At 39.5% G+C, this 15193-nt stretch overlaps 1 protein-coding gene across 50 annotated transcripts in view; it reads left to right on the plus strand.

Annotated features, from left to right (window-relative positions):
• Positions 1-15193, plus strand: part of MBNL1 (muscleblind like splicing regulator 1) — a 276932-nt gene that overhangs the window by 227117 nt on the left and 34622 nt on the right. For 30 of the 50 annotated variants that reach the window (XM_049099964.1, XM_049099963.1, XM_049099987.1 and 27 more), the window contains 2 exons: positions 8282-8452; positions 9524-9634. In XM_049099964.1, coding sequence (XP_048955921.1) covers positions 8282-8452; positions 9524-9634 — 282 coding nt within the window. The remainder of the gene's footprint in view (positions 1-8281; positions 8453-9523; positions 9635-15193) is intronic. The other 20 variants (XM_049099984.1, XM_049099997.1, XM_035705055.2 and 17 more) reach the window with 1 other exon arrangement.

The following is a 15193-nucleotide window of genomic DNA, read 5'->3' on the forward strand; positions in this document are numbered from 1 at the left end:
ACAATAGAAATCCCATTTTGTTATGAGTTAAAGAGCTATAATACTTGAGGATTAAAAGGACATAGAAAAATTACTGTTAACATGTGAATATTATAGGGACGCCTGGGTGGCTCAGTGGTTGAGCATCTGCCTTTGGGCTCAGGTTATGACCTTGGGGTCCTGGGATCGAGTTCTGTATCGGGCCACCCAAAGGGACCTTGGGTCTCTCTCTGCCTTTGTCTCTGCCTCTCTCTTTGAGTCTCTCATGAATAAATAAACTCTTTTAAAAAATATGTGAATATTACATATTTACTACATACAATACTATACAACTTAAATAGAGTAAATATATGGTACTGGCTTATTAAGAATGTAGATACTATGTATCTTTACAATAGAATATAGTACACTGTTTACAACACACAGCAAAACAAAACAATAACTTAAAATCAGTAAAATCTCCACAGAGATTTTCCAAGAAAAGAAATGAAAATACCTGTTCAGCTACATTAGGGATTTATACCAAATGATAGTCCAGTGTTCCTTTGCAGTTTTATTCTATGGCTTTCTAAAAGTCCTTATGTGTTTTTCGAAATAAAACATGAAATGTAAATTTTAGGTTTTATATTCTAGGTTTCTTAAATTTGCAACAAGAGCAGAATCTAAGTTTGTAATACATATGCTGCTCTTAGAAATAGGTACATAGTTGGGGTGAATATATGTGTGTGTGTGTGTATGTGTTTGTTTTTTTAGTAGAAGTCTTAGCATTTATTCATTAAAGCATACAGGAAATCCATGTATTCCAAATAATCCTACAAGTAATAGATTCTCTGTGTCCTGAATCTAACTAGAATTGGTGCAATTTGTCCATCTCCTTGTGGTTCTCTAGATACATCTAAGGATGGTGCTAACTATTCAGGGAAGCTGGGTGTTCTAGAGTTCTATCCATTTAGACTAACGGCAAAAGCCATCACCCCCCCACAACCAGTAACCTTTAGAGCCCTCGTGTCTACCCTCTTAACCCTATCCTTTAGCTTCTTTGATCATTATCAGCATTTTGTTTTTCACTGTCCACTGACAAAATTTCTTCTTTTCTGATAGTTCTAATTCCAAAGAGAAGGCTTTTGTTTTCCTTATTTATGTTTAGATTAGGGTTGCATCATCTCCCAACAAAAGTTTACATCTTTAGAGAGCTGCCTCCATTGAAAATAGGCTTTATATTCATCCAGTGAAAACAGAAGATGAACAGACAAAATGAATGTTCTTTTCCCTCCACCTCTTAGCCTTTACTTCTCATGCAAGGAACGGCCTTAATCCAATTTCAAGTGTGTATACCTACATACATGTGTGTATACATTTGCATATGACTAAACACAAAATTATGCAAGGATCCACCAGCATTTCAGGTGGTGGTCCGAAGTCGTTCGTTATTTTTCTGGGTTCTCTGGCTACTTAATTTACCTTTCTCAGTAGCTTCTGTTTCAAAGTAGGGAGTATACGTCTCACATGTAGTTATCCTGAAAGAACCTTTCTGTAGGGAAGTGAGACCAAGAAAATGTTGTGACTCTTAAAGTCAGCATATCCAGTGTTCTAGTTAATGGGTGAATGGGGCTTTTAATATATTTTTGGAACTTATTTACTTTTTTTTATATACTACCATCTTTGTTTTAATTTCACATAAGAAATAAACATTGAAACTCACATATTCGGACCTTGAAACTTTTTAGAAGCTACAGCTATTAGAATGTGGCAAAATTAGAAGGAATAACTAACTGGTCAACCGCCCACCTTCTTTGAGTCAGGTTTTATAGGACAAAACTTATTATCTTAAGTTTGAGGAAATTGTCAGACATTTAAATGTGAGTATGGAAATATTTAAAGTTAATTACAAATAACTTTGGGTTGGCAGTTTTTAGTTGTGTACCCCTTTTATGCACTGAATGTTTGTGTCCCCCCCCCTAAAATTCTTATGTTGAAGCCCTGTTTTCTATGTGGCTGTATATGAATATGGGATTTCTAAGGAAATAATTCAGGTTAAAGTCTCAAGAGTGAGACCTTAATCTGATAGGATTAATGTCCTTCTAAGAGACATTAGAACAAACCTTCTCTCCTCGTGCATGCACCAAGAAAGGCTGTATGAGGGGTAGCAAGAGGGTAGCTGTCTGCAAGCCAGAAAACACTCTTACCAGAAACTGTGAGAAAATAAATTCCTGTTGTTTAAAACACTCAGTCTGTGGTATTTTGTTGTGGCTGCCAAAGCAGGCTAAGAAGCCCCCATTAAATTCCATGAGGTATAAAGCAGTGGTTGACTCCCAACTGGAGATGATTTTGCCTCCCCCTCGCCCCAAATATGGTATTTGGCAATATCTAGAGACAACTTTCACTGTCATAACTGAGGACAGGAGTGCTTCAGGCATCTAGCAAGCCAGGCATGCTGCTAAATATCCTACAGTGCACAGAACAGCTCCACAACAAAACCTGTACGGCCCAAATGTCAATAGTGCCGAGGCTGAGAAAGCTTGAGCTTCCTCTTATAAGGTGCTTCTGTTCTTGTAAGCTGGAGCAAGTCCTTCATGGAAACAAGCAGCCTGTAAGAAAACATACACTTAAGAGCAACTAAATCCTGTGTGTTAGGTGCAATAAACTATTTTCAATATTTGCAAGCCAATAAACTAATTTCTAGAGTTAATCAAACTCATATCCACCTAAACGAAAACAAAATGGGAGTGTATATGCATGTGCAAGCATGTTTGCGTGCATATAATTTTTTCTAAAAGTTAATCGTGTTTTAAACTGCCTTAAATTTCCTACCACTAGGTGCCAGTAATTTTTAAATAAATATTATATATGTAAATTTATTCACCTTGTATCAGAATCGATAATTACAAATTAGCATGGTAGAGCCATAAGAAATATTTTTGGAAATGCACTGAATGATATTTTTTGACTGCCAGTTTTTTTTCCCCCTTTGGCAAAATTTTTCTGAGATACTTGTATCATCTCAGCTGAAAAAAAAAAAAGAAAAAGTAGTAAGAATTTTCAATAGGAAGCTACCAAATTCCTTTGCCAGAGTTTCTGGCCAATATCTGAGCAATGAATATCTCCAAAAAGTGCTTCAAAAACATTTGTGTATCTCAATTGCCCCAAAGGAAATACTGGTTTTATTTTAACAATTGAAATAAATGGGTGCAGTTGAAACAGTTTTTCCTGAAAACCAGTATTTCCAGTGAAAGTTGGAAAAGATTGATGAGTATAAGCTGGTACCCTTATAATTTTTTCGTTACCCTTTATTTCCAGAGTCTACCCAGATGTGACCCAATAATTTTAATTCTATCACTTAGTTACTATTTGGCAGCTTAATGTCTTTTTACATTCTTTTTTTAAAAAGATTTTATTTATTTGAGAGAGAGAGAGAGAGAGAGACCGAGCATGAGAAGGGCAGAAGGAGAGGGAGAAGCAGATTCCTCAGCAGAGCTGGGAGCCCCATGTCAGGCTTTCTCCCAGGATCATGACCTGAGCTGAAGGCAGCTGCTTAACCTACTGAGCCCCTCAGGTGCCCAGGTGTCTTTTTACATTCTGATCTCATAAATCACCATATGCCTTTTATTTTAGGTAGATGAATTATAGTTAAAAATGAGAGGTTAGTTTCTCTAGTTTTCAAACAATTTTGATTTTTTATTGAGTTTCACCAATATCTAAGATGTTTCATTTTTTATTGTTAGCTAGTTCTTAAATATTAAAAATAGCTAAAAGACCATTTTCTCATATCTCTAAATTGCCAAGTAGTTCTATTCAGTTTTATCTTTACAATTTATATCCCATTATACATCATATGGTGTATATACATCATATAGTGTACATACATACTCATCATTTTAAATATGTACTATATATGCATCTATTATTAATTACTTAGGAGTGCACCTTATTGGGGCATGCGGGTGCCTCAGTTGCTTAAGTGTCTGCCTTAGGCTCAGGTCTTAATCTCACAGTCCTGGGATCTAGCCTCTCATCGGGCTCCCTGCCCAGTGGGGAGTCTGCTTTTCCCTCTCCCTCTGCCCTTCCCCTCTGCTCGTTCTCTCCTTCTCTCTCAAATAAATAAATAAAATTTTAAAATAAAAATTTAAAAAGTGCTCTTTATTAAACTACAATGTTCAAAAATTAACCAGGTGCTTATTTTGAAGCTCACATAGTTAATCCAAACATACATTCTCCTTTGTTACAATCACAAACTTGTGCCCATTTCAAAAGCTAATGAGAAAAATCCTTAAATTCACAGTTGAATAGTTTATAACTTCAGAAATTAAAGTCTTGATGAGTTGATCTCTTGAGTGACCGTTATCGGTCTCATATAGGTTTTTAGGACTACCAGGGGAACATTTTGACTTTTTTGGAAAGATTACTTTTAATGTAAAGCTGTAGAAAAATTACTGGAGAAAAATGAACTTAATCTGAATTGATACTGCACTGAACTTCCTCCATTCCCTTAAAATACATAGTATGTATATTACAATGATGTCTTTGAAATCTGTGTTCAAGTTAACCTCTAAACAGCCTCTTTGGCATCAAAGGTATTTATGGTACAGACTCTGGTTAGTTGGGCAGCTCACTGACAGTAAATGTCAGTGCCATCAACAAAAACAAACCACAGCAACATAACACTATAAGAAATGTGTTAGAATGGCATCTTCTGTAGTGGATGTGGCCAATACAGAATGATGATTAAGGGCCAAGCTTACATTGTTGATGATTGACATGCGTTGTCACTGGGTTTTACTATTTGCATTATTTTTAGTACTTTTAACAGATACAGTGCTAAATTGGGCAACTGTTGTTGCTATTAGCTTGAGACCTTAAGGAAAGAAAGAAAAATAACAACATAGATTAACAGCCTGTTCTTTTAGGAACCCTACCCTGTATGAAGTTGGCCCTCTAGCTTGCTCAAGCCGGACACATCACCAGTGAGATCAATGGTATTGTTGCCAGTCTACAGAAAGTTACGGCCACTCAGAGAATTTAACTCCCATAGGATCACACAACAAGTAAATAACAAAGCTGCTATTCTGTTCTTTGGACCAAGCTGTGTCGGATAAAATGTACAAATTACATGGCCATAGGTTGAACGGCATGGAGCAATCAAAATGGAACAGAAACTACTTTATATTTACATTTTAGCATTAATCCTAGCAGCCCAATTTAGTGTATCTTGAAGCGAAATCTCAGGATGATTTAGGATATAGTTCCTCTATATAGATTTGCATATGCGAGCGCTAGATAGTGACCAGATTTCTGTTCTTAGGTTTTTAGAATGTGTTGTCACTGGATAGATACTGGGATGCCAAACACATTGAATCTCTTCACAAATCTTGTTTCTTCCCTGATGCAACTTCTAAACCTTCTGTTACCTCTTCTCCTTTTATCGGGTGTTCGATTACTGGCCTCAGAATGAAAGCATCAGTTAGTACAACTCAGAAGCAAAGTTTGGTATTAGAGTTAGTGCTCATTCTATTATTCTCCTTGTGTCCAGAGTAGAGTTAGAGTGGAATTCATCTTTAAGGATTTTTTAGGAGGTGTCCATTGATTTTGCAAGCGCGTATTGAGGGGTGGTCCTGGGAACTCAAAGGTGGGATGAACTTCGAGAGATACCAGCGGCGTGTTCACCTTACCTCTTAAAGAAGGTGCATTGCTGGTGATTTGCCCCAGGGTTTTCAGGCAGTCCTCTAGAAGAGGATGTTTATTCTAACTTTTTCTTGACCTTTTTATTTGTCAAACCACAATTATTCAGCAGCATAGTCAGCACTAAACACGTTTTGAACTCCCTGGGAAGCTGAGTTTATCTAACATCAATTGCAGAGGCTACTCTAGTTTTTTTGTACCCCCCCCACACACACACACATATCAATGAAAAATTTACATGTATTTGCAGAATTGTGTTTTATGGTCTTTTTTTTTTTTGCTATTTCAGAATAATCTGGAATACTTTTGAAATGTAGATCCCTGGGCCCCCCAGATCTGTCACCACAAACTGTATGGAAGAGGCCTGCTCGTCTGCCAACTTTTTCACTAAATATCCTTAGGAACGTAGCTTTTTGAAGGTGCAGTTTCAGTGTGATCACATCAAGCCGTGCATAGAAAGGTAGCATATGTAAGAAATGTAGTAGAATGGCATCTTTCCTGAATGAGTGCGGTAAATACCAAACAGAGACCAAAGGTCTGAGCTTCATATTAAAAGGTTTGACAGGATCTGACACAGAATCTATAGAAGGCGCCTGTGATTTGTCTCCATTATTTCAATCTGAGCTGCGTTCACGTTCACGGGGAGGAGGGCCTGGGTGGTTTGTGTTAAGGGAGGCAGTCGCGTGAATAGCTCAGGAAGATCAGTGTTGGTGTTGGCCAGGCCTAGTTCAGGGCCCGGAGCTGTCTCTGTGCGATTGTTGGAGCTAGAGAAGCTGATCTGGGTGTATTGACAGTACCTGGATTCTCAGGGGGGTAAGCCTTGCTTCTCTTCACTTAAACAGATCCAGTGTTAGTAAGAGATACGATGTGGAGATACTGAGATCCAGAATTTCTCTTAGAGCCAAGTTGTTCTTTGTCCTGAGAAAGGCGGTTTTCTCTAAGACATCTCAACTGGATAGTCCTGAAATCAGACCATGTGGTTTATCCTTGAGCTTATTTATGTTGGCCAGCCGCGCTCTGTGGTTTCTCTTGTGACTCCTAGTGTTGTTTTTCTGTAAAAGTTATTTTTCATCCAGACGCTTTCAAGCTAATAACATGCTCATGACCTCCCCAGATAGCAAGCAGGGTTTCATTCGGAGTAAGTCATAGATAGATAAGTGGTACTTTGTGAGCATATCAATAGGCATCACTAAGGATACTATAAAAGTTCCCCTCATGCCAATACTTTGTTTTTCTTTTGTTGGATATACGATCAAAGTGGTGGTGGGGGTTGGCAGTAGCAGCTCCTGACCTTTACCTTGCTCACAGAATGACACTCAGTGCCAGGGGCATGACGTAAACATTATCTTCTCTGATCTTCGTGATAAACATATGGTGTAGCTACATAGCAATTTTGAAATGGATAAAAGGCCTGAGACTTAAAGAAGTGAGTTTTTTAATGCAGCTCATGATGCTGATGGGAGACCTAGGCCTCTACCCCAGGCCTTGAAGCCTGTCAGTTCCTTGATATCGGTGACTGTCTTTTGCCACCTTCTGACTTGAAGTATTAGAAGTGATGCTCTATTACATAAAGCTTGCTAAAATGAAAGAAAGGCGCTAGCCTATGACATTATCCCTTTGCAGAAACTTATTCCTAAAAACCTGAAACAAAACAAGCCAGAAATAGATCTTTCAAGTTAGGATTGTGACAAGATTTTTTTTTTTTTTTTTTTTAATCACTGAACATAAGCATGCTGAGTCAGTTTACAGTATAAGGTCAAATTATGGCAAATGGATTTTTCTTAGAAAAATCAAAGAAAGCTCAGGAAGGTGGTTGATGGCTTCAATGGAATCTTCCTTTGACCCTCCCAAACAGTTCTGATTAGATGTATTGGGGAAAGAAGTTGTCAAGGTAATAACTGATGAGACCTGTTACTGTACAGACTTGAGAACATAGTGAAATAATATGGAAACAGTGGGATGATGATAGTATTGAAATAATATGAAATAAATCCCTAATACAATATTTCATATTACAGACTTTAATATATATTTTCGACGAAAAGAACCATCCCAAAAGGAAGGGTATATTCACATTTCTTATTTTATGCTAACTTACTTTGTTTCTCCATGTTACGCTAAAAATCTTTTGGAGGGTAAATATGTCTATTTCCTATTTTATAGCTGTTGGGTCATATCCTCCAAGTTCATTTCCTTGGAACTCTGTACAAGTAAAAATAGGTGCTACAACTTCGTGATTCTCTTGGGTTCAGTAAAGTTAACCAGAAGATTTGGAAGGAGCTAGTATCCTTTATTTCATAGTCTTTATTTTAATATTACCCTGCCTGTTGGTAGATTTTTAAACTTGGCCCTAGGAATATTAGTGCTACTATAAAAACAAGGGAACTTCTTTAAGCTTTTAAGACTTTTTCAAATGTCTTAATACCTCATTTTGATAATGCATTTGGGTGAAATCATTACTTAATTCTAAATGTATTATAAATGGATATGGATAAGGCCGTGCATTAGAAACCCATGGTAGATCCAAGGGGTAGGTTTGCAGTGCACTTCTTTTTGAGGATTTGCTGGTCTAATCTTTTTTAAATGGTATTCTCTGCTTTGTTTTTTTTTTTTTTTTTTTTTTTAGGGTCGTTGCTCCAGGGAGAACTGCAAATATCTTCATCCACCCCCACACTTAAAAACGCAATTGGAGATAAATGGGCGCAATAACTTGATTCAGCAGAAGAACATGGCCATGTTGGCCCAGCAAATGCAACTAGCCAATGCCATGATGCCCGGTGCCCCATTACAACCCGTGGTAAGCACATACTCGTTCTTCATTCATTACGTTTGTAATTCCAAGTGCTCAGTTTCAGCGTGAAAGTAATGATTGCACTGGATTAAATGAACATAGGTAACAGTATCAGGTATCTAGCATTTTCTAGCAAAATTACCAAGCAAGCTCGGAAAGGTTTTCACACTGTGAAGTTACTCATCTTCTTGCTAAATCATGTGGAAATTTATATGAGGGCGTGTGTTCCCCCTAAAATTCTCTTCACATTAAATCCTACGATTTGCAGGCGTTAAAACTCGTCAACAGAGTCCATATGCATTTTCAGACTCCCTTTAATGGTAATAATTAAAATTGCAAAATTTGGCATAGAGCATCTTTAATTTTGAGAAAAATGTTCCCTTTCCTCTTTTCTTGAAGAGAATCCGTTTGCATCACTTCCCTGATTGAAAAGGAGCCTTTTTATTCTTTCAAACTCAACCTGAAATTACTCTGCAGTTACAGATGCTACCAAAATTCTGACAGTGGCGAATCAATATCATGCCCTTGGACATCTCCTTAAAAGATCACTAACTAATCAGGAGGGGCAAAAACTCTCAGGGTTTTTAAGCAAAGAGCTAAATAATTTAAACCGTAGGTAGTCATACTGACCTAATGTTTACCGAGCACTGTGTATGAGTAACTTTTGATTCTGAGCTTGCTTGCTTGCTTGCTTATTTATTTATTTATTTATTTATTTATTTATTTATTTATTTATTTGGCTTTGGGGGAGTGTGTATGATAAATGACTTCAATAACCTTTACATTTGTTCATAAAATTGAAAGACGATATCATAAGCAATTTTAGATTACAAAATGTGTTCCGATGTTAATTGTGATACTATAATTCTGTATTTAAATGCATGTTAAAATTTGCAGTGATCAGAATATATCTGGCAGTTATTTATGTCACTAACTTATATGCAATATTGTGGGGTTATGGGAATGGGAAGACCCACAGTTTTCTTATACGCTAACTGTAGCATGTGTCCTAACTGATTTTTTTTTTCCTGATACATTTTAACCCCTGAACTCAATGTAATTGTTATTCTCTCTTAGAACTTAATGCACCAATCATTCCAAAAAAGAGGGGGGGATTGCATTTCGAGGTGGGAGGGATCTCCATATCACATCGGCAGTGATACCAATTGTCAGTACTGTACAGTTGAGGTGAGAGAATGTTATAATTCTGTGTCTGTTTTAACCTGATCTATATTTTTTTAACCGTTATCGGGGGCTCAGTTAAAAATATGATATCTTGCATTTATTTTCGTGGCATCTGCTAATATTATATCTGCATTGGGATAGCGTGAAGATTTCCATTTGGGTAAAAAAAAAAAAAAAAAAAGGTTTATTATCATTCTCCGTAGCATAAGATCTAGGACATGAGGTCTCTTTTACAGCTGGCCTTGTCACACAGTTTCGGAGATCTGATAAATCTTTGGGGTGGCTACTCCGTTAGCTGGTATAAGGATCTCTCCTTGATGTGAGATACTTTGTTCCACTTAAACATTTAAGGCCGGGCTCTATCTCCCTTCTCAGTGACTGGCAGGTGGAATTCCCACGCTGCCAAAAACAGTGCTGGTCACGGCTTTGAGCTCCTCACTGCAAAGTCTCGGCGCATCTCCTGAGCTAGTCCTTGAGCTTTACTCAGGGCCATGCCAGGCTCATCGTATGGGTGACCCTGGGACGGGCTGTCAACAGTGTTTATGCTCATGCCTATAAAAACACAGTAACACATATGTGGTACTTTCGAAGTCATGAAATCACAATTTCTGAAACCATCAGACAAATCACATTTTCTGGTGCTTTTGTGGGAAAATTCGCTGCTTTGACAAAAACATTTATTTTTATTAGTTGTGAGCACATTCAGGCTTTATGCTAATTTCCCCTGGTATGACTAGATTTGAATGCAGAATTACCCTTCTGCTACAGGCATCCTGAGATCATAGTCTAAAAATACCCTCTGTTCAGGGTGACGTTTTTGTAATAAGTATAGAAGTCATTTTAATTATTCAATTTTCAAGCATTTGGGGCTTTAATGACTGTAGAGAAGGCTTTAATCCAGGAAATTCGCCTTCAAAACCCCACCTGAGACTTCTCAGTCCTTTGTGTAGTCAGCCCTGCTGATGAGGGTAATGATACAGAGATTCAGAAATAAATGAGATGGTCATAACCAGCTGCTTACTGCAACTCGAATGCTGGGTCAACGGATAGGGGTTGTAACCGGGCTAGCAGCAGCCAGGTAACTCGTACAGATGTTAGTGTTTGAAGACAGAGCGCACATGTGGATCCAACCCAGGTGGTGGTTCTGGCAAAGGAGACGATGCTGTGAGCGGATCCATCATTCAGGAGTAGTTAGGAGTATCTGGGCAGTCTCAGGGTTTGTAGTCAAGGTGGCAAAGCATCTGAGTTCTTTAGGGTTAACCAGCGTGGCCCCTAAACCATAGGTGAAGGAGCACAAAGAGAAGACGTAGCAGAGAAACTCTAATCAAATCGAGAAGCATCTCCATCATGCCTGGCATATAGCGATATCAAAAATTGCTTGATGAGTGAATGAATGAAATAAGGAGTTTCCTGAACACGAGGAAGACAGGCAAAGGTTTGTGGTGGTTTACCTGGCCCTGTGATTCCCAAGGAATCCTCTGCAGGAATCAGAGTACAAGCCCCAGTGTAGAGACTGCGGCACAGAATGGGGCACACAGTTGGTTCTATATGAGCACGCTCTGAGCAGAGGCAGCCGGGGGCTTGCTGAGGGTCGTGCTGCGACCAGGCAGGAGCTACGATACCACTCAGTTGGGTTTGCATCCTCTCAAAAATTGGGAGAGGCTGGGTCTCTAAAGTTAAGGTCTTCAGAAGATGACACCGTGCTAACTTGGGGAATGCAGGGGTTTATAGGAGAGTTAACTGTTTTCGTGGACTTTATTCTGTTGTTATGAAATACACCACGCCAGGAACCAGAAAGAGGGCTTCCACTTTGGTGGCAAAGGGCATTTATTGCGCTCTCTACTTTTTGTATCATAAATCCCCACAACCGCCCTATAAAGCTGATGTTATTATCTCACCTTTAGAGATAAAGACAGCAGGGGTTCAGAAAGGTTAACTGATTTGCCCAAGGTACATAGCTAGTGCATAGCAGGTCCTGGATTTTAACCCAAGTGGTTCAGGTTCTGGCATCCATGCTGCAGAAACACTAATTAGAGACATGCCACCAACCAGCTCTGGGTCCTTGGTTGATCCATTTAAAATCTCTGACCTTCATTACCATGTAGTGAAAAGTTTCAAGTATATTATCTGCAGGTTCCTAACAATCTCATCATTATTTCCGTTTCATAAGAAAATAAGTAGTTGAAAGGAAGTAATTGAATTTACCTGTGTGTCTGCTCCCTAAAACTTGCAAAATAAATTATTTTAAAAAACTGGCATTAGTTCTATCATCATTTCTAAGCCCCTAATAAAAGTGGAAAAAGATCATATTTCTCTTTATTATATGATTTTTGAAGAGAAATGGAGGACCTATAATATTTGATTATCCAAATTTTTAAAATTGAATTTTTGGATTTTTTTTTTTTAAAGCGCTACTTTAAAAAAAAAAAATCATTACATTTTTACGCACTATCTGGTGCAAAGATAATCCAACAAGAAAACTAAACAACCTAACCAAATATAGACCATCTCTTGTGGCTCACAACTTGGAAGCAGCTGGTGTATTTCTTTGAGCCATCCCAGAAAGATGTCTTCAGCAATTCTGTTGATTCCAGGCTTTTGTCTTTGTCCTTGAAGAGCTCTGCATAAGCCATGGTTGTGAAGAGCTGTATCTGGGGCTTTGCACTTCCGTGCACTCCTCGCCTTTCCCCGTGCTCCCAAGCCTTAGCTTGGGCCATCCGTAATTTCTGGTGGCAGCTGCCCTCAGGGTCCACACACCTGACTGCCTCGGGGTGCATGACTCAAGTTGAATTCCTGTGCCTTTCATGGGTTTGAAGTAGCCTAGGGACCAAGAAATTCAAAGTTATTGGACTTGGCTCACAAGTCGCGGGGGCTTAAAGCTGTTCGTGTCGCCTCACCTTGGCAGCATGGTGTCCCCATGTCGTGGGTGTTGGCGGTTGAGCGCTGAAAGCTCTCAAGTCATCATCTGTCGCATTTCCAGGAACACCTAAAATTCTTAAGCTGCTTTTTAGTGCTTTACTCTCCAGTTTTTCCCAAGTAGTGATTGGGATAAGGCCACCTCATGACAAAGCGTTTGTGGTGAAATGTTCCCACGGCCATCATCCTGAGTCCTGCTCCGTCCACCTGCCCTTCTAGGGCCTGTTTCAGGCAAGGAGCCTGCGCATCCTCAAGCAGCTGGAGGACAGGCCCGCATCTTAGGGGCCAGACCATATGGGTTGATAACCTTATTCCTTGGTGGGCTGGGAGTGAGTCTTCTCTGTTTGTCACTCCCATTAAACCAGATTGAAGGATAAGGTAAAATTAAAAATAAGGCTAGGTGGTCATTGTGATTTGCCCAGGCAGCAGGTCAGTCTGGAAGCTGACTTTAAAACAGTATTTCTAAAAAAAATAAAAAATAAAAAATAAAACAGTATTTCTAAAAAAAAAGTAAAAAATAAAAAAAAATAAATAAAACAGTATTTCTTATTTTATTCCAGTCATATGCTTGCCTTCTTGGGGGGGAGGGTAGACATTGTAATATGAATTTGTTGAGGACTCCCATTAGCTTTTGGCTGTTTAATATTCAAAGTCATTGTTTACAGGGACTTTAGTAGCTCTTGTACAGGGTTGTGCGTACCCAGAAACAGGGTTTCATATGCTTTGATGATGTGCTGTCAAGTAAAAAAAAAAAAAAAAAAAAAAAGGCAGCTCTATTTTTTACCACTTACAAGTTCAGCCTTTACACACACACACACAGGTAACATCTAGAAAAATCTGACCAAATTTATATTCCAGCGATCTCAGCAAATACTAATCAGATATTATTTATGATATGTACTTCATCCATTTCTTAAAAAAAAAAATCACAAACATTGTATGCCAGACACTGTTTCACATAAGGTATTAAAATAAGTTAGGGCCCCTCTGATAGTTGCAACATTACAGCATGGTAATGCCACATTACTGAAACCGAGAGAGAGGTCAGTGTAAACGGGGATCCCTGGGTGGCTCAGCGGTTTGGCGTCTGCCTTTGACCTCAGAGCGCGATCCTGGAGTCCTGGGATCGAGTCCCGGGATTGAGTCCCGCGTCGGGCTCCCAGCATGAAGCCTGTGTCTCTGCCTCTCTCTCTCTCTATGTCTATCATGAATAAATAAATAAAATCTTAAAAAAGAAAGAAAACCCGCAAAACAAAAATAAAGGAAATTACAGTTTTCAAACAAGAATACTAGACAAATTAATGATTACATTTTCAGGCGGAGAGGCCGTAACATTAAATCTCTCTCTTTTTTTTTTTAAACTGTTCACATATCTATACTCGAAACTACTTAATGCATTTGCTAGTTGGTTTGTGTGCTGGAGGAAAGCAGCACATCGGCTAAGGCAGTCAGGAGGCTGCGTAGACGCCTGCAGCAGGTGGGGTGCAGGATGAAGGATGCGCCAGGCCGTGCCTGCCGTCTGGTTTGCGTAGGAGAGGGGGGGTAAGTGAACACGTGGGGTGATCAACCCCAATTTTGAGCACTGAGGAGTTCTATGGCAACGGAGGGTAGGAAACACCTCTTCAGAGTTTGGAGATGGGGGCGGATCAGGGGAAACTTGGATGAGCAAGAGTCGTGATTCTTGAAGCGTGGTTAGAAATGCAGCAGAGGGCTGGGCGGGAGCAGCGTGCAGTGGAGACGGCGCACCGTGCTCAGAAGAAGAGCCACGAGGGCACGTGTCTCCCTGGGGACCTCACGCAGGCCCAGAAGCCTGGCCCTGTTTCTGTGTTTAAGGAGTAAAAGACCACATAATGTATGGAATTGGAATCACCCAGGAGGTTTCTAAATAGTACTGCCGACCCTGTGATGGGTGGGGAGTGCCAGGGCATTCGGGGGGCTGAGGTTCTCCGGAGGATTCCACGGCCAGCTGCCCTGAGAACCCCTGGTCTTGGAACCACCTGGAGCCAGACACACCTGTGCCCAGATCCTAACTCTTTCATGCACTTATTTTTGATTATGGACACGGGATCTCAGTGGGCCCTTTTCTTTGTCTGCAAAATGGAAGGGATTAATAAAAACCACCTGACGAGACTGCAATTCATTCATTCACTCATTCATTCATTCGCTTATTCAGTATCTATTTATTGAGTACTTACTATATGCTGGGCATCCTCCAGCTAGATCCCAGGGATTCAGCAGCACACTATACTGATGATCCACACACACCCCCAACTCAAAACAGAAACAATGGAGTTTTTGCCTTTGTTTGCCCACAGAGTTTATATTTTCCTGTTCCAAGAACTAAATACCATAGCATAGGTAAAGCGCTTAGCACAATGCCCGGCACACAATAAACAGAAGGAATTCTGGTAATAACCATGGTTGCACACCTTTAACTAGGGTCATCATGTGAAATTGAAGAACATTTTAATTTATAATAGAGCCTGATTGCTTTAACGGAATCAAAATGCCTCATTTAAAACAGACAAGTGGTTATCCCATAAATGCACCAGTGTTGGTAAGATCGCACTGGGTTTTGCTCTGCGGAAGGTGTTCACTGGCAAAAGGCGATCGTAAGCCAACCTGCCTTATGCCTTCCAAGAAGAG

This window comes from Canis lupus, chromosome 23 (genome assembly GCF_003254725.2).
Source record: "Canis lupus dingo isolate Sandy chromosome 23, ASM325472v2, whole genome shotgun sequence".
NCBI classification, from domain to species: domain Eukaryota; kingdom Metazoa; phylum Chordata; class Mammalia; order Carnivora; family Canidae; genus Canis; species Canis lupus.